A 22490-nucleotide genomic window follows, 5' to 3' on the forward strand; every position below is an offset into this window, starting at 1 on the left:
CATGGAATGCCTCTTTAAAGAGATCTAGACAGGCAAATCTTTTAACTGGAGATACGTTTTCTGCCCCCCTAAATTTGAAGAACTCTGAGGTGTTTTCTGAAGGGAGCTCTAGATGTGAACTGCAATATATCTGCAGTTCTTCCACAAAGTCAAATGCTTTAATTTTGCAAGGCTTCCTGCTCTCAAATGCCAGATTTAAACTGAGAATTTGTTCACATTTCTGTGCTAGAAAAGTGATCTTTCAACAATGCATAATTAGTTGGGTCATTCTTCATTTTCTGAATAGTTTGCACAGAAACTGGGGAGCTGCTGTTGCACTCTTCATTAAGAATTCTTTGTAGAACTGAAAGTTCTTAGAGTGATACTGGACAGCCTGGAACCAGCTGTTTCAGCGTGTTCCACCTGGGCTAGGAGGCAGGGCCGTCCTTAGGATTTATGGGGCCCTATGCAGTATTATTAAACTGGTGCCCCTAAGCTCCACTCAAGGCAGTCCACTGACCCCAGTGTGTCGAAGTGGCACAGCCACCACCCCCACCCGCAGACCCCCAGAACCCCTCCATTGCTGACGCACACCGTGCTTCATATGCAGCAGATGCTGCATCAGTGGTTCAAGGCAGGCTTCGCATGGTCACATGGGGGCTGCATCTTGCCAGAGCCCATGGCCCTCCTGCAGCTCCTCGCCACTCCTGGCTCACCACGAGCATTTTGACAGGAAGTACCAAGGAGTAATAACAACAGAGTGTGTGTGTCTATGTGTGTGACAGAGAGAGCGAGCCAGTACATGTCACTCTGTGTGTGTGTGTGCGCGCGAGAGAAAGAGATTGTGTGTTATGGGACTGTGTGACAGAGTGTGTGTGTGACACACAATCTGTATTGGGGAACTGTGACTCGTGAGAGGCACACTGTATGTGGGTGTAAGAGCCAGTCTGTGTGTGAGAGAGACTGTGTGTGTGTGTGTTTGTTTAAGTCCCCCCCTTCACTCACCCCCACCCCTGACTCACGTGGAAGTTTCGCTCCTCCTGTCCTGGCCCTCGGCCAACTGAGGAAGGAGGGGACAGGGTCGGGGAGAAGTCCACCAGCCCAGCATTGGGGAGGGGCCAGAGAAGAGAGGATTCCAGCCACGACCAGCGAGGGGAATGGTGCCCCAAATTTTCTGGTGCCCTACGCAGCTGTGTATGCTGCATATACCTAGGGACGGCCCTGCTAGGAGGCATGGATGCTTTGACATCTGGAGACTCCTCTTGTAATTTCTGGTTCATGAAATGGAAGTACCTCTCTTTCCTACTACCAGAGTTATAGAACATATTTTTGAAGCACCTTACAAATGTATCAACCATCTAAAAAGGCTTTCTAAATGATTCACCGATTAAATTAACAATATGTGCCAAACAGAATTTGGAAACAGTTTAGAAAACTCAGGATCAAATGTCTTTTTCACGTAACTAGCATTGTCAGTATCAATTACTACAACATTTTCATAATCAATCTGGTACTCATTTACTGCTTTGACTACAGCCTGTGAAACAGTTGAGTGATTAACAGCATCTAAAAACACTGTATCCACCAAAAAAGTTAATATGCCCACTGAAATCAGGTTGTAATGGTGCAAATGGTACATTCAGAATTTATCTTGCCTCATCATCATAACATTCAAAGATAACAGCAATTTTTTGTCTTTAGCTTCAGTTTTTAGTTTTCCTTTTCTTTGAGGTACACTTCAGGTAAGTATGTCTCAGTCAGTTGTGTCCTAGCAAGATTTGTACCACCATTCCAGACCCTGCTGTCAAGAAATTCTCTCACAAGTGGGTGGTCAGTCTTTGACAAGGGGATGTTGGCACCTGCTAGTGTCTTCACCCATGGCTCTACAAATCTGAAAGTGCAAGTAGTTAGATAAATCTTCAGTGAGAACAAATATTTACCATCCATGTAACATCTTAAATATATGAATAAATGTATTAATCTAAGATTAATTTCTGAATTTCTAGACTTTAATTTATATTTATATATAGTAATAATAGGTATATCTCCATATATTATCCCATAGAACTGGAAGGGACCCTGAAAGGTCATGGAGTCCAGCCCCCTGCCTTCACTAGCAGGACCAAGTAAATAATCATGTAGTCATCACTTACAAAAAAAAGTAGTTTAAAAACAGAGCTGTCTATTCAAGTTCTCAGAGCAAGTGAAGAGATCCCATCACTATGACTGTGCTATGCTACTTATCTTATTTTTCTGTATTATAACAACATTTTCCTATATTTCCACTCACCTCCACATATTCTTTTTCTGACGCTGTTTTGTTTTTCAATGAATCGTAATGGTCTTCTGACGTTTATTTCTGCCTTCCTCTTGAGCCACATCTTCCTTCAGTTTGTGTTTTTTTGATGCAAAATGACCCACAATTACAGACCGTCAGTCATAATTGAGAACAACATTGCACAATGTGCAAAATAATTTGTCCCCATCCGCATGCAGTTTTGTAAGGAATTCTCGAGCATGAGAAGCTGGCATAGCTGTTTTTGATGTGTGATGTGATGGCCATTCACATCATACAAAAGAATGAATATCCCTTTGCCCTTTGGTAACTTCGTCTGGACTTGGCTGGGTACTTTGGGAAGTGCTTGGTTCTGATTGTCCTGACATTTTATTGACTGCTTGGTAAACACTTTATTTTGCCCTCAAAGTCTTTTTTTTTTTTTTAAAATGGGTAAGTAAAATAAACCCTTACCTGTAATCTAACCCCACTGTGCCACTTTGGCACAGGAAAAAAGTGAGAAAGCACATAGACCTTCCTAGTTGAGGATTCCCTTACTGTCATTTATATTAAGGCTCCTTTACATCACTCTGGCAATGCAGGGGCCTTAAAAACTTTCACAGATTTTATGCTCCTGGGGGAATTGACTAAGAATGGGAACAGTCGACTAACAATAGAAACATTAACATTAAAAGTCAGGCACTACATTTCTGCCTCAGAGAATGAACTCAATTAACCATCAACAGTAAGTTCAGGAGCGCCGCCAGCTTTTCTGCCGCCCTAGGCGGTGGAAGGTCCCGCCCCGAAATGCCACCCCCCACAGAGGCGGCGGACGGTCCCTCCGCCGAAATACCGCCGCGGTCGCCACCCCCCAAATTGTAGCACCCTAGGCGACTGCCTAAGTCGCCTAATGGGTTGCGCCAGCCCTGAGTAAGTTGAACAATGTTACTAACTACACAGTCAGGCTGCTAGTGCCTCAGAGAATGAATCAATTAAGGCAGGGCTGCTACATTAGTGCCTCTAACCTGCCTCATGCATAAAAAGCCCTACCCTTACATGCCAGAGAGCTGCAGTGGCCAGGGGGAGGGAAAGACTCTCACTCTCTCGCTTGTTGGCACCCACATACGCACAGCCCCGCCTGCCCCTGACGGTGATCATGCAGGCAGGCACGCACACCCAGCCCCCCTGTCCCGTCTCTGAGGCTGCTCCAGGCATGCTGGAACAGATGCGCTGCCGGGCAAGAGGCATGTGTCCACCGGCAGATTTTTTTTTGCATTTTTCTGCCCGGGGCCCACAGAAAAATGCAGGCCACATGAATTCTGTGCCCCCACATTGGCGCAGAATCCCCACAAGAGTAATATACAAGGATGTTGAAACAAGAACATGCTGAAGCTTGTATCTTTTGCTCTAGAACATAACCTATGGTTTCCAAATGTTTCATATATTTGAATTAAGAGAAAATGAAAGACTGCTATCTAAGAACAAGAATCAAACAAGACTTTTATGTTTGTCTTACCTGAAAGCTTCAACTATGATCCTTTCAGGTAATTTTGGAGCAATGGAATTGAAGGCTCTTTTGAAATCTTCCAAAGTCAAAAATCCTCTATCTTGTTTAAAGAAGTGGGAAAATAAGATAAAAAAAATACTATGAAGACTTATGCTTGCTCAAGAACCAAACATCAAATTTTTAATACATTAATATTTATAAGCCTGTCCAGTAGATTTTCAGAATCTAAGTACACTCTTTGAAGGGGAGGAGGATAGCTCAGTGGTTTGAGCATTGGCCTGCTAAACCCAGGGTTGTAAGTTAAATCATTGAGGGGACCATTTAGGGATCTGGGGCAAAAAACCTGCCTGGGAATTAGTTCTGCTTTGAGCAGGGGGTTGGACAAGATGACCTCCTGGTCCCTTCCAACCCTGATATTCTAGGATTCTAAATTATTATAATTTCAACCGAAGTATTTTAGGAAATGGCTAGGATCCACATAGCGTAGGGTAGTGGGGGGTGTCAAAAGATGAGTGATTCAAGAATGATTTTGTACTGTCATTTTGGTGTATGCTACCAAAAACTCCATTCAAAGAAATTACACCTGCAGCATCTGTACTGTACTGTTTCATATTTAAGAATTAATTTTAAAAACTGTCATTTTGAAAATAAACTTTTATACTGGGGAAACTTTCAAATGCACACTTTAAAATATACTAAAATTACCTTTTACATGTGTTTCACAATTTTTCTTCCCATATTTGCTAGTTATCAAAATTCCACATGTAGAGTTGTATTTAAACAAGGTTTCCCTCACAGTACATTTTCTCTTCTAGATTAATTCTGCAATGAAGTTATGATACTGAATATATAACATCAGAACAAAGTCCACGAAAGAGACCAACCACCTATGATTATGGGAATGTCTATACTACCGAATTAGGTTGCTGTAGCTATGCCGACATAACCCTGTAGCGTAAACACAGTCTATACTGCTGAAAGATATAGGAACACCACTTCTCTGAATGACAGTGCCTAAGATGGCAGAAGCATTCTTCTGTAAACATACCTGCATCTACACTGGGGGCTAGGTCACCATATTTACGGTGCTCAAAGGTGTGTTTTTTTCACACTCCTCACTTCCATAGCTATGTCAAACTAACTTTTAGGTGCAGACAAGGCCTATGACTTCACTGCAGGATCCAAATGAAAGAGAAAGCAATAACTCAAACAGGGTTGTCATTGGGTACGTATGGGGAGGAGGGAGAGAGAGAGAGAGACAATGATGGACAAAACAAAAGAGCATGGGGTAGCTGCTGAGGTGCGTACGCCTCTTTAAAAAGCTTTATGAAGCAGCTTCTAGCGGGTCAGGACAAGAATGCTACCCATCAATTTAACAGATGGGAAACCGGATTGGATACACAAGATGCCTGACAACTTTGGATAAAAACGGGAGAATATATAGGGGTAGGTGCCTCTTTCCACTGTTCATTGGACAGCTAGAGAGATGTGAACTAATTGGTCCTTGGTTCCCACCATCATTTATTTAAATCCTGGCCCAAGGTTTAGCAGGCCTCTTGCCCCATGTTTAGATGAACCCACGTTCCCTCCTTGTAGTTCTGGAGTTATAAGAATTGTACTTCTAGGTTGCTTTATGTTAATTTGGTGCAACTTGCAGCCAGCGTCCAGGATGGATAAAAGGCCAAAGGGATAGTGATCAGAAAATAAGAAACATGGGATTTTGCTATGGACCTGGGCCTATGGAAAAGGGGTGACCTGAAGTCCTTGCAGCCTGCAGTCCCTGTCTGTCTGTCCCTTCTGTCCCCCTTGCTGGGGGAAAGGTGAGAAGATTCAGCAGAGCAAGCTGAATCCTTTGGGGTAGGCACTGGATAGTCTATCCTGAGCTATGAGCCATATGATAGATGTCCAGTGTAGGGTTTACAGAACCTACCTAAAATGCCTGGCATGGGAAGATGGGGCAGATAGTGCGCCTATCCAATGTTAAATTTTAATAAAGTTGCAGCCTGCCATTTAAAATCTATCTCTGTGTCTGTTCTCATTTTCTTGTGTGTCCTGATCAAGCTTCAGAGGATGCTTGACTGACTCATTTCAGCACCTGGCCCTCCCTCTATTCCCCATGGGCCAAGCCTGTTTCAGGCCAGGGACAGACAGAAAAAAAAAAAAAAAATCACATTGAAAGGATAGTATAAATGTTACATGCCCTTGGTTCACTGGCCCTATTCTCAAGCTTCTCTCCTCTTTGGTAAGGGGAGTGGGGAGGGGAGGAGAAGAATCACATTCCATCCCCATAGCCTACCAGAAAAGGAAAAGAACTACCAAGCCTGGGTCCCAGAATAAGCCATAGAAGATGATCCTTGCTGCTTTGTCTCTTCCTCTTCATCTGTCAGGCAGGGGAAGGGAAGATTCCCTCCCATCTCCTGGGAGAGGAATCAGCAGCGCAAGTGGTGTGCATGAGTGAGCAGGGAAATATTAGAAGAAGAGGGTCCCGAGGGAGTTCCAATAATCAGGATGGAGATACGATAGTGGTAACAGTAACTGGGGTCAGGGTAGGTGAATAGCTAGAGATGGTTTTCTTCAAAAACTGGAGAAGCATGTGGTGGAACTGAGAACCTGGGAGCCTACTGCTGGCCTCAACTGCCTGCTGTCCCTCCTTCTGTTAATCATCTACCTGCAATGCCATTACTATATTATAGGGTTACCATATTTTGTGCCTCCAAAAGGCTGGCCCCGCCCCCAGCCCCGCCCCCTCCCCAAAGTCTCCGCCCCCTCCCCTGCTTCCCGCGAACATTTAATTCGCGGGAAGCCTGAGCAGGTGAGGGGGGGTGTGGGGGGAGGAGGTGCGGCCCAGGCTGGCCCCCCCAGCGGCTCCAGCCTGGGTCGGCTCGGGCCCTGGGGTGCCGGCCCTGGCCCCCGGCCGACCACCCCCGGCCCACCCAGCACTGCTGGCCGGACCCCGGCGGCCCAGCGCACCCCCCCGGCCCCGTGCACTCCCCCGGCGGCCCGGCCCCCCGGCCCAGCGCACCCCCCGGCCCCGCGCACCCCCCCCCGGCGGCCCAGCTCCCGGCCCGACCCCCCGGCTCCCGGCCCCGCATCCCAGCGCACCCCCCCGGCGGCCCGACCCCGCGGCCCAGCGCACCCCCCCGGCGGCCCGACCCCGCGGCCCCGGCCCGGCACTGCGCCCCTGGACCCCGGCCCGGCACCGCGCGCCCGGCCCCGGGACCCCGGCCCAGCCCTCCCTCCCGATTTTCCCGGACATGCCCCGCTTTTGGGGATTTCCCCCCGGACGGGGATTTGAGCCCCCAAAAGCCGGACATGTCCGGGAAAATCCGGACGTATGGTAACCCTACTATATTAGTTACTTTACTTGGAAACAGAGAAACATCGGAAGATAGGGCTGGAAAACTCCCATCTAGGATACTGCCCAAATACATTTTGCTTTGTATTAATGCTTTATTTTGCATATTTGCTTCAGTACGGAAGTCTCTCTTAAAAAACTCTGCAGGGAAGAAAAACTTACATTGCATGTCAAAAGCTGTGAATATCTGCCTTATTTCACTATGGTGTAGTTGTGCAGCCTTCTTTGTACTCATAAGTTTTAAAAATTCTTCAAGTAATATACCTAGAAAAATGGAAAATGTGAATATACCTCCCACAAAAACCCCCTCTGCTTTATTTGCCCACTGCAACTATGAATGACTCAGGCAATATAATTGTAACTGCTTTATTATTAATGATAAGAACAAGAATTGAAACAATTACAGTATCTTTCATATTGTTAGGTTATGTGAAAATATTCTACTAGAGATTTGCAAAATTCAACTTCTCCTCAAATTATATTTCCATTTACCTGGTCTTTTTGGCTACAATGCCATCTTGCCTTAGACTGGGAGAACAGGACAAAGAAGTGGTCTCTCCAAAGTCAATAGCACTTACATTCCACAAATAAAGGCATAGAGTGTATTGCACAAACAATGTAGCTGGCATCATTCCCAGCACTGTCTAAACCCTATGAAATGCTCTGTAGCCTCAGGTTTGGTTTCCTATGAGTCTCCTAATAAAATTGCATGGTAACACTGGATTGCTTATTACAGATTGTGTAAATGTACTTAGAAACAAATGTATCTGATTTTTTTAGTGAGAGTTAAATAAAAGAGGTTGGAATGCAAATATAGTTTGTCAAATCCAACCCTAATTAACTGTCTGGTATTTCTGAAAGCAAAGTACATGTATAAAAAAAGAAATCTTAGGAAAAAATGTATGCCCTAGTTTTTAAAAATAGAACAAGTCAAGACAGAAATAAATGTAATTTCAACTCAGAATTCTCATGTAGGTTAATCTTGTGCCTTATACCTGTGAAATATACAGATTTAGACCTATTTTATACAATTGAAATGATTTATAAAGGACGATGTCACTGTATTAGCTAGCTTTTTTAAACAAATATAACAAGACCTCTGTGGTTTCTTTTTCTTACAGTTTTTCCATATCAATTTATTTCTAATATGGTTCAGAAGCATAGCTCCTTCAGCTCCACCTACTGTCTCAATTCAAACCTTAAACTACAAGTTCTCAGGTTCCCAATGTTTTTTTCATTACTGCTTCTTGAAAACATCACATTAAAAACCATTACATTCTCAGTTTCTAGAATTATAGACACATGCTGGTTTCAACTACTAGGTTCTGTATATACACAATTTCTTTAATAACAAGGGATGCCTAAACACATTGAACTTGCCTGCCTGAGCAACATCCCTTTCAATTGGATAACTACGGAAGTAAAACCTTAGAAAAGCAACAAGGGCTGCAATCCATTTATTTATTTTCTCTTTCAAAGTGGCACATAAGACTGGAAAATTATAGTATACAATTTTCCTGTTAAAGAACGACCCCTACAGTACTGTGCTGCCCATTCATTGATCTCTTAGCACTGGCTTTTTATCTAATATAACTACAGAGCACAAAACTACCTCAATACATAAAAAGCCACATTTCTAGGTAGAAATAAAGTGTTGTCTCATCTGTCAACTGGACACTTAAAAATCCATAATCTAAAAACCCAAGTAAACAGTTAACTTTATGCTTGTGTCTGGACTTAGTTTTGCAGATAAGACTCCACTGCTGTTTATCAATCCAACAGACAAAAAATGGAACAGTGGTAGAGGGACATTGTCAGACAATTTTCATCACTTACCAATACATGCTTTGCTTACTTCCTGCATTTCTCTCAACTTAGATTATGAAAACAGACTAGCCAGATTTACATTTCTTTCTAGTCAGCTTCTGTCTATTTCATTTTCAGATTCTCATACTCTAGCACAATGCTGCTGTATTTGGGATGCATGTACTGCAGAAGCGCATTTATTTGTTAAAAGCCACCTCTTTCCACTTACAATTTAAGAGACCATTTCAATTAATCTGTAAAGTCTTCCTCTTTAAAAAAAAAAAAAGAAAAAAAAAAAAACACCCTCAATTTTGAGTCAATACATCTACACCAAAGCAGGGATGGTATAGTATATACCTAAGGTGGTTTTTACCAGGTAAAATAATGGGCTTTTACCGCTCAGGGAAAAAACAAGTTAGTCCCAGTTCTAGGCATTTTCTATTTTAAAAACTGTTTCATTAATGCACACTGTATTATACTTAGCTTTAGTTACATATTCAAATTGTGGTTACACAAGGCAGTAGATTCAGAAATTAATTTAGGGTTCTACAAATAAAAAGTACAACTGCAGTAAGGGTAATACTAATATATGTAACATAATACTGAAGATTGGAATGTCACAGGGAGGTTGTGGAATCTCCGTCTCTGGAGATATTTAAGGGTAGGTTAGATAAATGTCTACTAGGGATGGTCTAGGCAGTATTTGGTCCTGCCATGCGGGCAGGGGACTGGACTCGATGACCTCTCGAGGTCCCTTCCAGTCCTAGAATCTATGAATCTATGAATCTATGAATCTATACATTTTGGTTTGGTATTTTCTCAAGGAATTTATATGCCATGACTCATATTTCTGTTTTCAATATTATATATGCCAAAAAAACTATCAACCCATTAAATATTTTTTCAGTAATTTTCATTAGTATATTCTAGTAATTATTTTCTTTTTTTAAACTGGTATTTACCATTGCCTGCCCTAAATTAGTTTTTCCTGGAAAACTGCCAGTCTTGCACCAAAGACAAAAGCGAATTTTCATCATATGAGTCCCAAGAATTTAGCAATTAAATAATCCTGACTCTTCAACAGCCTCTGTAAATCTCTGTAATTAATCTGTAGCAAATAAATAAATAAATGAAATAAATTACATAAAAATAATATTTAAAAGTTCTTTTAAAAGTCTTTATAACCTAATTTTTAGATTACAGAAGTCATGAATGAGAACAGACTAGAGAGAAAGGAAAACCTGTTTGCATATTACCTGAATTTTTTTGTTGCACTGAGGCCATTACTGAATCCACCTCCACCTGGAACAGAGAAAATATACCAGGCAATATTGTTGAACCTGCTTACACCATGTGGTGAATTTGATCCATTATAGTCATTTCAATTTGTATCAACTGTAATTAATGGAATTCAATTCTGATCACATAACTATTTAACAGCATATCTTGTAAAATCATCTGCAGCATTAGTTCAGTACTATAGCTTAAATATCAATACTTCCCCTCCCATTAAACATTTGTGTGTCTATGACCAGAAAAGAAGCCAAAGGCTATGTCTACACTACAGAGTTAAGTTGACGCAAGTTACTCCGACAATCAGAAACCACTATAATTACATCGCTTGTGTATGTTCACACAATGCTCCTTGTGTCGGCAGAGCGCATCCACAGTTGGTGCTCTAGCATTGAAAGAGCAGTGCACTGTGGGTAGCTATCCCACTGTGCAACGTGCCACTTTCTGCTGCTAGGAGTTGTGGGAATGGATTGCAGGGCATTATGGATGGGGGTTTACCATCCCAAAGATGCAGTTTTTTCTGTCCCATCATTCTATGGGCTTCTGACTACCCTCTGCACCGTTTTTCAAGTCCCTGTAAAGTGTGTGCCTGCCATCTCTGCCCAAAAACCATGGATCCTGCACTGCTCACCAGTCTTGTGATAATGGTTATTAACACAATGCAGCTGATCATACAATATTTTCTGAGCTGTGAATCCAAACAGGAATCTGCGGTGCCTGCCCTGCTGGGTGCCACGGAAAGAAACAATTCCAGATTACATTTGGCATTCATGGAATAGCTGCACACAGTGGACTGTTGCTATTGGTCTCGGAAAAAAAAAAAGCACTGAGCGATGGAATCACATTGTTATGCAGGTATGGTATGACAAGCAGCAGCTGCAAAACTTTTGGATGCACAAAGCCACGTTCCTGGAACTGTGTACGGAGCTTGCCCCTGCCCTTCCACAAGGACACCAAAACGAGAGGAGCCCTCTCAGTGGCAAAGTGTGTGGTGATCACTGTGTGGAAGCTGGCAACTCCAGACTGTTACTATCAGTCATGAATCAGTTTGGAGTTGGGAAGTCCACCACGGGGGTTGCGTTTACACAAATGTGCAGGGCCATTAATCACATCCTGCTATAAAGGGCTGTGTTTCTGAGAAATGTGTGAGAAATGGGGAATGGCTCTGTGACAATGGGATTCCCTAACTGCAGCAGAGTGATAGACGGCACGCATATTCCAATTTTGGCCCTGGACCATCTTGCGATGGAATACATCAATAGAACGGGCTGCTTCTCTATGGTACGGCAGGCACTTGTGGATCACCAGGGTTGGTTTGCTGATAACAATGCGGGGTGGTCAGGAAAGGTTCATGATGCACACACCTTCAGGAATATTGGCATATACAGAAAGCTGCAAGCAGAGACTTTCTTTCCAGACCAGAAAATTCCAGTGGGGGATATTGAAATGCCCACAGTGATCCTGGGAGACCTAATCTACCCCTTACTTCCATGGCTCATGAAGCCTTACATGAGAAGCTGACAGCAGCAAGGAGTGCTTCAACAACTGGTTGAGCAGGTGCAGAATGACCGACAAATGGGTGTTTGACAGATTAAAAGCTCACTGGTGCTGCCTTTATGGCAGGTTAGACCTCAGTGAGGAAAATATTCCCATGGTCATAGCAGCCTGCTGTACTCTGCATAATATTTGTGACGGTAAGGGGGAAAAGTTTCCCCACGGGTGGAGCATGGAGGCAGATCAGATGGCAGCTGATTTGGAGCAGCCAGACACCAGGGCTATTAGAGGGGCTCAAAAAGGGGGCTATTCGAATGAGGGAGGCTTTGTAGCAGCATTTTGACAATGAGCCCCAGTAATATGTCTTTATATAATGCATTCAGTCAGGCTTGTTTACTTGCCACCTGGAATAACCCTTGTGAGGATTGCTTCCTGAGCATGATTTATAGTTTGCAAATGTGCCAATTGCCACTGTGTATGAATTCCAGCAGCAACCATTGTGTGTAGGAAAAAATAAAGATTCATTTTCTTTCGATGAGTGTATTTTTATTAAACAGCAATAACCAATACACAGGATTTGATTTCTTGCAAGGGAGATGACTCTGAGAAGCACTCTCTTAAAGGAGGCACTCATAGCTGTGTTCAAATCCAGCTATCATTACCTGTCCAAAGGGGTGAAGTGAAGGGGCTACTGCGACGGGCCAGGGGAGGGCGTGGCACGCAGTTCTGTATAGGCTGCAGGGGAAGGCAAGCACACATATTCTGACTGCAGTGCAATCAGGGACTTCAGGATCTCTGTTTGGTCGTGCATCAGTTTTATCATCCGCTCCCACTCCTCTAAAATACGCTCTTGGTGCTGCTTCCTTTCCAGGCTATTTTCAATTTTTCATTAATTGTCTCTCTCCGCGCTCTGTGATCATGATCTGCGGCATCAGATGATCGGAGCACCTCCCTAAACATATCCTCCTTATGCTCCTGGGTTGCCTCCTTGTCTGATGGAGGCACTCCATTGGTGTGTAGGAAGTTCCCCTCCAGAGCACAGGAAACAACGAACAGAGGCGGTATTGTGAGTGCACTCACAGCATTGAATCATAATAGTTAAATACATCTCTTTCTCGCTCTCCCTTGGCAAGCACACAGCTCAGCAACAGCACTAAACATGGTGAGTTCAGCCCAGGGGAGAGAGGGTCCAAGATGGAGCCAAGGGTCTAGGTGGTTTTTTTTAAAAGGGGATCAGTGCAAGTGACTAGGGACACTATTGTAAATTCTGCCACCGTTTTCCACAGGTGGGGATAAATTCAAGCTGGTATCTCACTCCGGAGGGTAAACAAGGATGCATCTCCTGCATGTGTGCGGCTTCAGACTGGGTACCTATGCTGCTTGCCTGTGTGCCGCTTTGGTCCCTGCAGAAGTGATTACTGACTGGCACCGCAAAGTTTCCTATAGTGGGGGAAGGAAAAAAAAGCAGCACTGCTAAGGAACCTTTAGCAAAAGATTGGCAAGTACCTCCAGAAAAGTTTGCTGTGTGGAGCCGCCATGGTCAGCTGGGAAGATGCAATGTGAGGTCTGCACACCGAGCAAACAGGAAGTGGAATTTCAAAAATTCCAATCCTTTAAAGGGGGAAGGGCAGATGCCTGTGTACCAGGCTGCAGGGCAGCAGAGTTCGAACTGTGGGCCAGAGCGGTCAGCATGGGCATTGTTGGACACCTCTTGGAGGCCATTTATGGTGACATAAGCAAGCACAGTGTCTACACTGATGCTTTGTCAATCTGACTTTGCTGCAAAAAGCAATGCACCTCTCATTGAGGTGGTTTTATTTTGTCAGCATATCAGGAGAGTTAAATTGGCAGGAGGAGCATTGTAGTGTGTAAACTGCCACTATTCTGTTGACAAAAACTGACTTCGTCAACAAAACTATGTAGTGTAGACAAGGCCAAAGAGTACACCAATTCTAACTAAGTCCCCAATCTTTCAAAAATAAATATATGTTTAACTGAACTCAAATGGACTTACTTAAAGTCGTCCCGCTTAACGTTGTTTCGTTGCTGATCAATTAGGGAGCATACTCATTTAAAGTTGTGCAATGCTCCACGGTTACGTTGTTTGGCTGCCTTCCTTCTCCACAGCTGGCAGCCTCCCTACGGCCCCCTCCCCCGCAGCGCCTCCCGCCCGCCAGCAGACTCCGAGGATCAGTGCCTTCCCCTTCTTCCCCCTGCTGGCGGCAATCAGCTGGCTTGCGGCATTTTGGAGGGAGGAGCGAGGACTTGGCGCACAGGCTCCCCCTCCCTCCCGAACGCGGCAAGCCAGCTGATTGCCCCGGGCAGGAGGGAGGAGCAAGGACTCGGCGCGCAGGCTCCCCCTCCCTCCTGCCGACGGCAATCAGCTGGCTTGCCGCATTCGGGCGGCAGGGGGAGCCTGCGCGCTGAAGTCCTCGCTCCTCCCCCGCCCTCCTGCCTCCAAAACGCCACAAGCCAACTGATTGCTGCCGGCAGGAGGTAGGGGAGGGAGTGGAGGTGCGCCAAGTCCTTGCTCCTCCCGCCTCCCTCTGCCCAGGGCAATCAGCTGGCTTGCGGCGTTTTGGAAGCAGGAGGGAGGGAGAAGGAGCGAGGAGTCGGGGTGCAGGCTCCCCCTCCCTCCCCTACGCTGCAAGCCAGCTGAGGAGAATATTTTTGTAAAGTTTGGTAAAATTCTATTCTGTTATTTTTAAGTAATCTGATCATGGGGGGAAAACAACACTAAAATTTTTAGGATACTTTTTTAGCACTTAAATGAGTGACAAGTGGTTTGAAGTTAGCTTGCAGCACATGCAGGCCTCCATGAAGAGTGACTGCTTTAATAAATTGGGAGAAGCTGGTTGAGAAATTAACATAGTGCACAGTACTTTATTTCCTTATTAAGTGGACACTACGCAAGATTAACCAGCTACACGTGTAAACATGCGTCTGGATAGTAACATGGTGATGGACACAGATACATTTATTTCAGTGATTACATACAACACCATGTTTGTATCATCTTTTATACATGCTCTATCTATTCTGCTCAGGTACCATTCCCATCCCCAAAGTATATGACTGCATTCCAACACTGTAAGAAGCGACAAGACTAACATTTCGCACATGTATTTTATTCTCTCTCTCATCCTCTCCGGAGACAAAAAAATGTGTATGTTGCATAGTATTTTGGTAGGCTTTAAAATAAACAAAGTGCATGCTGCTGTGTTTATATGTCAGAAAAGGCAAGGTTGAAGAAGTACATTTTGCACTTCTTGGAGCCGTAAGTGACTCCACGAATATGTGTTTACTTATTGTAACAGGCAGTAATTTCTTCTCAAAGAGCATCATGAAATAAGCAAATGGCCTGTGTGTATATTAATGCACAATCATTTGGCTCTCATATCACACTTTAAACTAAGCAGGGCTCACTACCTCTCTTTTCCCACCCACCTTGTACACCCTCAGAGCAGGATTTTGCAAAATTAATGTGGATAGTGACAAAATTCACAACATGAAAATTAATAGCTTGGGCCTTTTGTTTTTAAATACACACACACAGCTGACACCTGACTTCTAAGAATCAGACTATACTTCTGTTAACGTCATGAATTGTAACAGCTCTGCCCAACTGGATCTATTAGACTACTTTGCATACGATGCTCTTAATAATGATATATCCTTATAAATGTAGTCTTTAAGACATGATGGAGAAAAAAAATAAGCCATACCTTTGAGGGTTTGTAACCAAATAGCATCACTACAGCGACCTTAAAGTCCTCTCTGCTTAAATATCCTTTTTTATCTTCATCACATGCTTCAAAAACCTAAAGAAAGTAAATAGATTTCCATTAAGAAACAACAGGACATCTGACCTGAAGTTACTGTTATTACTTATTAAAACTGTGTGTGAGAAATAAACAAATACTTATTTGGAAAAAGATATCACATTTAAAACCTGCAACTTAAAAATCATATTGCTGCCTGAAAATGTTTTGCACGCCGTATCTCACAAGGTGACTCACGGCCAGTGGAATACTACTGCTTTTAGCTCATTAAAAAACAAAACAAAAAACCCACAACCCTAAATTTCAGCTTGATGTCTTTAAATATAAAAACTTTTTTCCAGTTAGTAAATTGTTATTAATTCACTACATCAAAAATGTTTTCTTATTAGTGTGATTTATATTCTTTTCATTTTAACTGTGCATAAATATCTGGCAAAATTTAGGACCTTGTGGGAGTCTAAGGCCATGTCTACACTACAAAATTATGTCAACCTAACTAATGTCACCATACAGCCACCACAATTATTAAATTGCTTGAGTGTGCACACACTTGGCTCATTGTGTCAGCAGTACACATCCTCACCAGCCAGAAGTACTTGTACCTATTGTATTGTCAATGTTGGGCATTGTGGGATTGCTTCTGAAGACCTGTATCAGTCGACATAAGCAACACAGTGTCTGCACTGACACTACACCAACCTAATTACATCGAGTGTGACTCTATGCCACTCATGGAGGTGGTGTTACTAAATCAGCATAGAGAGGCACTTACATTAGCAGGAGCCAAATTTAAGTGAAGACCCTTCCGCAGCTAGGTTGATACAAGGCACCTTACATCAACCTAACTGTGTAATGTAGACCAGGCCTAACATTTTGAACAGATTCCTGGAAACCAACTTACACAAAAGACCTGCTCCTATGAAGCTCTGAGCTTCTCTTTAAAGTACTGAGCATCTTTAACTTCCACTTAAGTCACAATGCAGGTTTAGGCCACAACATGAACAAATGGTTGGGGAACAGCCATGGTTCATAATCAGGAAGGAGCAAATCTTTTCAGAGAAACTAGCATTTCAGAAAAAAACCCAGTGCATTTTCCACACATGTATTAAGAGGAAGGTTAACGTAAATAACGTATTTTGAATCATACAATTCTAATGAGGGATTTTCTCCCATAAGTGCTGATAACAAACCACAACATGGGTTCCACTTTTATTTTGGTAATATTGGGGGAGGAGGGGGGAATATATTTATGAGCTATTCCAGGTGGGAATGTAAAAGAACAAAGAAAAAAAAAAAAGACACAGGGCTGCTGTCTATCACTCTAAGGGCTTTAAGAAAAAAAATGTGCAATGAAATTTCTATTTGTTCATGCCTTTCATTACCAAGTTACTTGGTGTAACTTGCCTATTTCATCAGCATTCTGATAACAGGGGCTTGCAGTTACATTCTTTGTTAGCTGTAGTCATGGGCTTGTAGTAAATTAGAATACAGAAGGAATCAAATCCTATGTCACTTCATTTTGCTATGCTGAGCCAGTTTTGATGTAGGCGGTGTTCTTAATTTGATTAATTTAAACCCCTTTTTCTCCCACTCTTTCCTCTAAACCGTCGTACAACTATCCTCATTAGCAGAGCACTTCATGTAGTAATTAATAATGAACTGAAGGAATGATTACGCAAATACTACTCCTGCTCTGAACCAGCATCAAGGCCAAATGAAGCGTTACTAGGTTTATTAGGGACACTCTGGAGTGCGTATTGCGCTGCTTCAACTCCGTGGGAGACAACAGGACGGTTCGTCAAAGCCTCAAGAGTAGGAAACCTGCGGCTCACAGGCTGCTGAAGTGCGGACGCCGGTGTCCTGGCCAGCGGTGGGTGCGAAGCAGGATTTACTCCCCACCACCACGCTGTGGCACTAGCTCTCTGCCGCCTTCCAGCACGTCTAGCTCGGAGAGGTTTCAGAGGCATGGGAGAGACTGGGATCAAGGGCGAGCCCCGTCCCAGTGAAACAGACACAACGCGCCTGTGGAGCTGAGGGCCGCCCGCAGCCCACGCTGCGCCCCCTGCGCCCGAGCCCCGCGGAGCTGCCCGGGTGACTGCCTGGAAACATTCGACCGCTGCCCGGCTGAGCCCGGTCAGTGTCGGGCCGCTTCTGGGTCCACCTGAGCGGGCCCAGGTGTCCCCGCGACCCGCCTCCCCCGCATCCTCGGATCCTACAAACCAATCGGCCCCGCGCCCTGAGCATGGGGGATCCCGCCCCCTCACGAGGCGCGCCGGACCGGTACCTACCCGCACGTAGCGCTCCCCGCTCGACCTGCCGCTCCCCGCTCGGCTGGGGGCTGCGCACATGACACAACCGTTCTTATCTCTCTTCTCCGTTATAGTAACCCGCCCGCCTCGCTTAACTTCCGCGGGGCAACCACAACGCCGCCTGCTATTGGTGCGGAGCGCGGGGAAGGCGTCATTGGCTGAGGAGGTTGGGATGGTCCCGCCCCCGCTTTCCAGGCCCCGCCCCCACCCCTCCGTCAGGGACCCACGCGAACCAGACGGGCGATAGGACCCGGAGGGAGCCCGCCCCGGAACGGGAAGAGGTGGGACCCGGCTCTGCGCGGGACGGTTCAGTCAGCGCCGGAGCTCTGGTGAGCAGCGTCCCTGAGCCCGCGGAGGCGGAGCGGCGCAGGTGCGTGAGGAACCTGGGCGGCGCTAGGCCCGGCCTGCGGAGCCAGGGGAGGGCGCAGGAGCTCGGGACCACCAGGTGTAGCGGCCCTCAAGCACCTACTGCCCCGGCGGGTGGCAGGAGCGATCTTCGCGGGGTGCCGGGAGCGCTGGGCCGCGGCGTGCGAAGGCGGGTGGGGGGCATGGGACTGTGCCTCTCTGCGGTGGATGGTCCTGCGGGCTCCCTGTGTCGGGCTGGGCCTGGGGGGTCTCGTCCCGAGTGGGTTGGCTGTAGCTCCCCGCGGGACCAGGGCCGTGTTGAGCTGGGAGCTGGACAAAGGCAGGATTCTCCCCCCGGAGCGCTTTCAGTCTAAGGGTTTGTTTGTCTGTGCGTGACAGCTAATTGGGTCAAAGTCAGATTTGACTTTAGACCATAATAGGTGTTACATGGAGCTGGTCTGGAAGGACACCATATATATATATATATATATATATATATATATATATATACACACACACACATGAGATTTTCAAAGTGAATTACACTAAACAGAAGCAAGGCATTCTTATTTCAGAATAAATGTGTCCACACGGAATGTTGTTCTGGAATAATTCCATGTGTAGACAAACCCTAACGCATATACATGCTTAACTTTACATACAAATAGCTCCGCCGAGTTAAATATGTGTACAAGTCTTTGCAAAATGAGAGCCAATTCAGAAAGTGACATATAAGAGGGATACAGTCTAATAGATACAATTTATATGTACTGTATCTTTTTTTCTCTTTACAAATAAGTGTCAGCTATCTCAATCCAGCTATTAGTTACTGGCTGATTTCCTATAGGCATCATGGCTCTAGATTAGGGGCTATTGGCCTTGCAGTTTGTCTTTTGATGCAGGTCTTTCATTTGTCTATTTGACTCCTGGATTAATAAACTAGTTGCCTTTCACTTCCTGCTGGCTGCTGTTACATGTGCAGTATACTAAGGATAGTAGCTGAACTGGTTATGAAACTAACTAATCTGAACCTCAGTCCCTTTTCCTACTTCAGCCTTTTTAGTAAAGTTTTCTTTTCCCAAGCTTGTTTTTTTTAATTGTGGTTTCCCCATTGGTTAGTAGCCTATCGTTTTGATGAGCCGTCCCATTGCAAAAGTCAGTAGGTGTTGCAGTCTGTCTCCCAGGCTTAAAATAAATTCTTGATTTAAGGCCAGAGCTATCCTAAAAAGTTAGGTCAAACCAGCTACATTACATTGTTCAGGGGTGTGAAAAATCCATACCCCTGAGCTATGTAGTTAAACCAACCTAATCTCCAGCACAGACAGCACTAGGTCAACTGAAGAATTCTGAATATTCTGTCTTCTGTAGACCTATTGCCTCTTGGGGAGGTGGATTAACTACAGTGATTGGAGAATTCCTCCTGTCGCTGTAGTGAGTGACTCCACTGTAGCAGTTTATATGTAGACATAACCTAAGTCTTGCATACTTTTGGAGGGTTTCTAAGTGAGAAGCTCTCTGGATGACCCCTTAAATAAGAAAATCTCAAAGTCAGGGTGAAAGTTCAGGATGGTGAAGAGTAAATAAGCTCTGACAAGGAAAACGCCCGTGTGAGAAGTACAGTAGGCATAAAGCACAGTTTGTGTGGTGTTTATTTGTTTATTTTTTTGCAGAAACATGTCTCAAGAAAGTGAGCATGGGAAATGGACGGTATCTAGCAGTGATGAAAGTACAGAAGAAAATAATGATGCTGAAAAGCCATCTACATCTTCATTGTCTCACAGTGGACATGGCAAAACTAGTGGATCACAGTACCCATGTTCAGAGGCCAGAAAAGTTGGTCACAAGAGAAAAGCCTCCCCTGTGAAATTTAATGATACAAGTTTTTCTACAGAAATTTCACCAGCAAAAATCCAGAGAACTTCCCAAGAAGGTTTAGGTTGGTGCCTTTCAAGTAGTGATGAGGAGCCTGAATCTGAAGGTCAGCCACAACATGCACAAAAGGAAGCAGTCAAAGAGGAGAAATATAGTGCACCTAAAAAGCAGCCTTCACGTAGATTTGAAGATGATGAGCTCCCAGTGAGCCAAAAGCCAGAAAAACATTATAAGGTAGCAAGTGAAGGCCAGGACACTTGGGATTTGTTGAATGGAGGGAACCCTTTCAGATTCTTTGTCACTAAAGTCAAAGGTATTAAGTCTAAGTACAACTCTGGAGCACTTCACATAAAAGGTAAATGTTTAATTCCTACAGAAACAGTGTTTCATGGCCATAACCCTTTGGTACCAGTTCCCAATGCAAGGAATACACAATACACCCTTGTGTGTCACTGGAAGCATCTACCTGAGAGAGGTTGCATGGTGCTTGCGTTGCTGCCTTTTGGGGTTCTGCTGAGGGAGAAGGATTTTAATTCATTATTAGGGTCCTATAGGAAGGAGCTCCCACCATTGGAGGCTCCCAGGAATAAAGTGCATTTCCTAGGGGCTGAATTACACACCCCTCCAAATTTGCGATTATTGCTGAATTTTTAAAGCATTCGGATCGGCAGTCCTAGAAATTACTGGAAATCTGGGTTCAACCCAAGGTTGAATAACTCCTTCTGTGTGGAGTATTGACACTTCAGAGATGCCATACCAGATAAATAGGCCAGTTACAGCTGATGTGCAAAAAATAACTTCATATTTCTTAATACATATGTAGTACATCTTGAACTTCAGCTGTTACACTAACAATCTGTGTGTATTTAATTAAATAGAAATCTGATGAATTACAAATTAAAATAGTCATACAGTGTGCATTTATTTCTGTATGAGATTTGTGGGCTGACCTTTAGCAGCATGGAAGTGCTTGTACCAATATGAGTGTACATATTTGTAGCCCTATGCTTGTGTACAATGAAATTAAGTGAAGAGAGTCATGCCTCAGGGTGTGGTTGATTCTTTAGCCAATATTCTCACCAGTGTTGTATTCCCAAAGTGCTGATGTGTTGTCTGAGGGATCCATACTGCAAGATTTTACAGGAGTAAATCAAGATGCTGAGGATTCTCACATCTCTCTGAGTTCAGTGGGACTTGAGGGCTTTCATCCTTTCTCAGAAGTGTTCTGCATCTTGCTTGCTTGAGCCCTGAACTAGGGGATAGTTTTTGTGTATTTAATTTGCAAAACCAGGTTTAAAATATTTCATCTGATAATATTTTGGGAAAGCATGTATGTGATTATATTTTGAAGTAAATCTTTTAGTGCTTTAAACATTCAGATTTTGTTAATGCATTATCAGTGGGCAATCTATTATAAATTCTAATACACAAGAATCTGAAGCTTCTGTCTTGGGCCTTAATCCTTCAATAAGACTCTTGTGTGGCCTCATTGACTTCAGTAGGAGTTGACCTATAAGAATCCAGTTGCAGCATCAGAGGCTGTCTCTGTGCTCTAGCTGCATTTGCTTCTCCCCACCCTCACCCTAAAAATGAAGGAAGTGGAAAATGCTGAATTGTTGTCAGGAGACTCAAGTCCTTCAGGTCCAGCACAAGCATAGTATGGACAATATCAGTTCAAATGTCTTTGTTACCTTGCTGATGTTCTTCAAACCTGTTCTGAAGGGCCCACCTTCAGAGGTGACAGGGTAGCTCATTCTCCATTGCTCTCTGCCAACAAGTTTGAATTGTCACCCCCAAATTATTTCACAAACAGTTGCTGATGCTGCTTGTCTGGACTGCATTTAAGCCAGCAATCTAGATGAGAGAGTCTCCCTATCATTTTATCAGGTCCATGTGCAATAGTAATTAACAAATTGTTACAAGATCTAAAGTGTATATGAGTATTTTACTTATAAAGATGTGGTTAATAGTGTGGTTGTTTTTTTTTTTAATAGATATTTTGTCTCCTCTCTTTGGGACTCTTGTATCTTCTGCTCAGGTGAGTTTTAGGTCTTGCTGTTTTGTTTTTTCCCCTTCCAAATGTTGAACTCACTTTCAGTGGTTTATGCTGCTATAATTCCATTAACCTCAAGGCTGCTACTCCGGACTCGTCCAGTGTAACTAATATCAGAATCTGGCCCTTCCCACTGTACCAGTTATATCTAAATGGGAAAATACTTAAAAAGCCACATGCTTTCTGAAGGAGACATTTATGTTTGAGTGAAATGTTCGTTCAAAATTCAGGCTAATTCTAAGAAACTTCCTCTTAGGCTATGTCTTCACTTTCAGTGGCGTTTAGAGTACAGACACTGCATGCCCAGCAAGCGTGGATATCAATAGCAGTGTAGATGGGGAAGTACTGCCTTGGTGAATAGAGTACAGACACGCCAGATCTCTTGTGTATGTACCCTATGCTGCTCTCTACACTCCCAAG

The 22490-nt window shown here is 44.1% G+C and overlaps 2 protein-coding genes across 6 annotated transcripts in view; one reads left to right on the forward strand and one right to left on the reverse strand.

Moving 5' to 3' along the window:
- Positions 1–557: 557 nt before the first annotated feature.
- Positions 558–17937, reverse strand: EFCAB11 (EF-hand calcium binding domain 11). Of its 3 annotated transcripts, XM_054028700.1 has the most exons (7): positions 17780–17937; positions 15435–15530; positions 10179–10224; positions 7279–7380; positions 3771–3861; positions 2270–2364; positions 1785–1870 (listed from the first exon to the last, which is right to left on the reverse strand). In XM_054028700.1, exons 1-7 carry the CDS (start codon positions 17837–17839, stop codon positions 1863–1865), a joined length of 498 nt encoding a protein of 165 aa, XP_053884675.1. In that variant the 5' UTR covers positions 17840–17937; the 3' UTR covers positions 1785–1862. The 3 variants fall into 3 exon arrangements, with proteins under 3 accessions (XP_053884674.1, XP_053884676.1, XP_053884675.1); XM_054028699.1 differs by lacking the exon at positions 2270–2364 and having other exon boundaries at positions 558–1870; XM_054028701.1 differs by lacking the exons at positions 2270–2364; positions 7279–7380 and having other exon boundaries at positions 558–1870.
- Positions 17938–18062: 125 nt separating this feature from the next.
- Positions 18063–22490, forward strand: part of TDP1 (tyrosyl-DNA phosphodiesterase 1) — a 116011-nt gene continuing 111583 nt past the window's right edge. Inside the window, exons 1-3 of one of the 3 annotated variants that reach the window (XM_054027193.1) lie at positions 18063–18170; positions 19816–20372; positions 22012–22055. In XM_054027193.1, coding sequence (XP_053883168.1) covers positions 19820–20372; positions 22012–22055 — 597 coding nt within the window. In that variant the 5' untranslated portion in view covers positions 18063–18170; positions 19816–19819. Of the gene's footprint in view, positions 18171–18198; positions 18246–19815; positions 20373–22011; positions 22056–22490 lie in introns of those variants that run through there. The other 2 variants (XM_054027194.1, XM_054027195.1) reach the window with 2 other exon arrangements.

The sequence above is a fragment of the Malaclemys terrapin genome, chromosome 4 (genome assembly GCF_027887155.1).
Source record: "Malaclemys terrapin pileata isolate rMalTer1 chromosome 4, rMalTer1.hap1, whole genome shotgun sequence".
Classification (NCBI taxonomy): domain Eukaryota; kingdom Metazoa; phylum Chordata; order Testudines; family Emydidae; genus Malaclemys; species Malaclemys terrapin.

Excerpts from the sequence above, each read along its gene's own strand:
- EFCAB11 (XM_054028699.1), bottom strand. The coding sequence starts at position 17,839 with ATGTGCGCAGCCCCCAGCCGAGCGGGGAGCGGCAGGTCGAGCGGGGAG. Across the intron at positions 15,531-17,779 it reads GCGGGGAGCGCTACGTGCGG|GTTTTTGAAGCATGTGATGA; the intron begins GTAGGTACCGGT and ends TACTTTCTTTAG. Across the intron at positions 10,225-15,434 it reads TTGGTTACAAACCCTCAAAG|GTGGAGGTGGATTCAGTAAT; the intron begins GTATGGCTTATT and ends TCTCTGTTCCAG.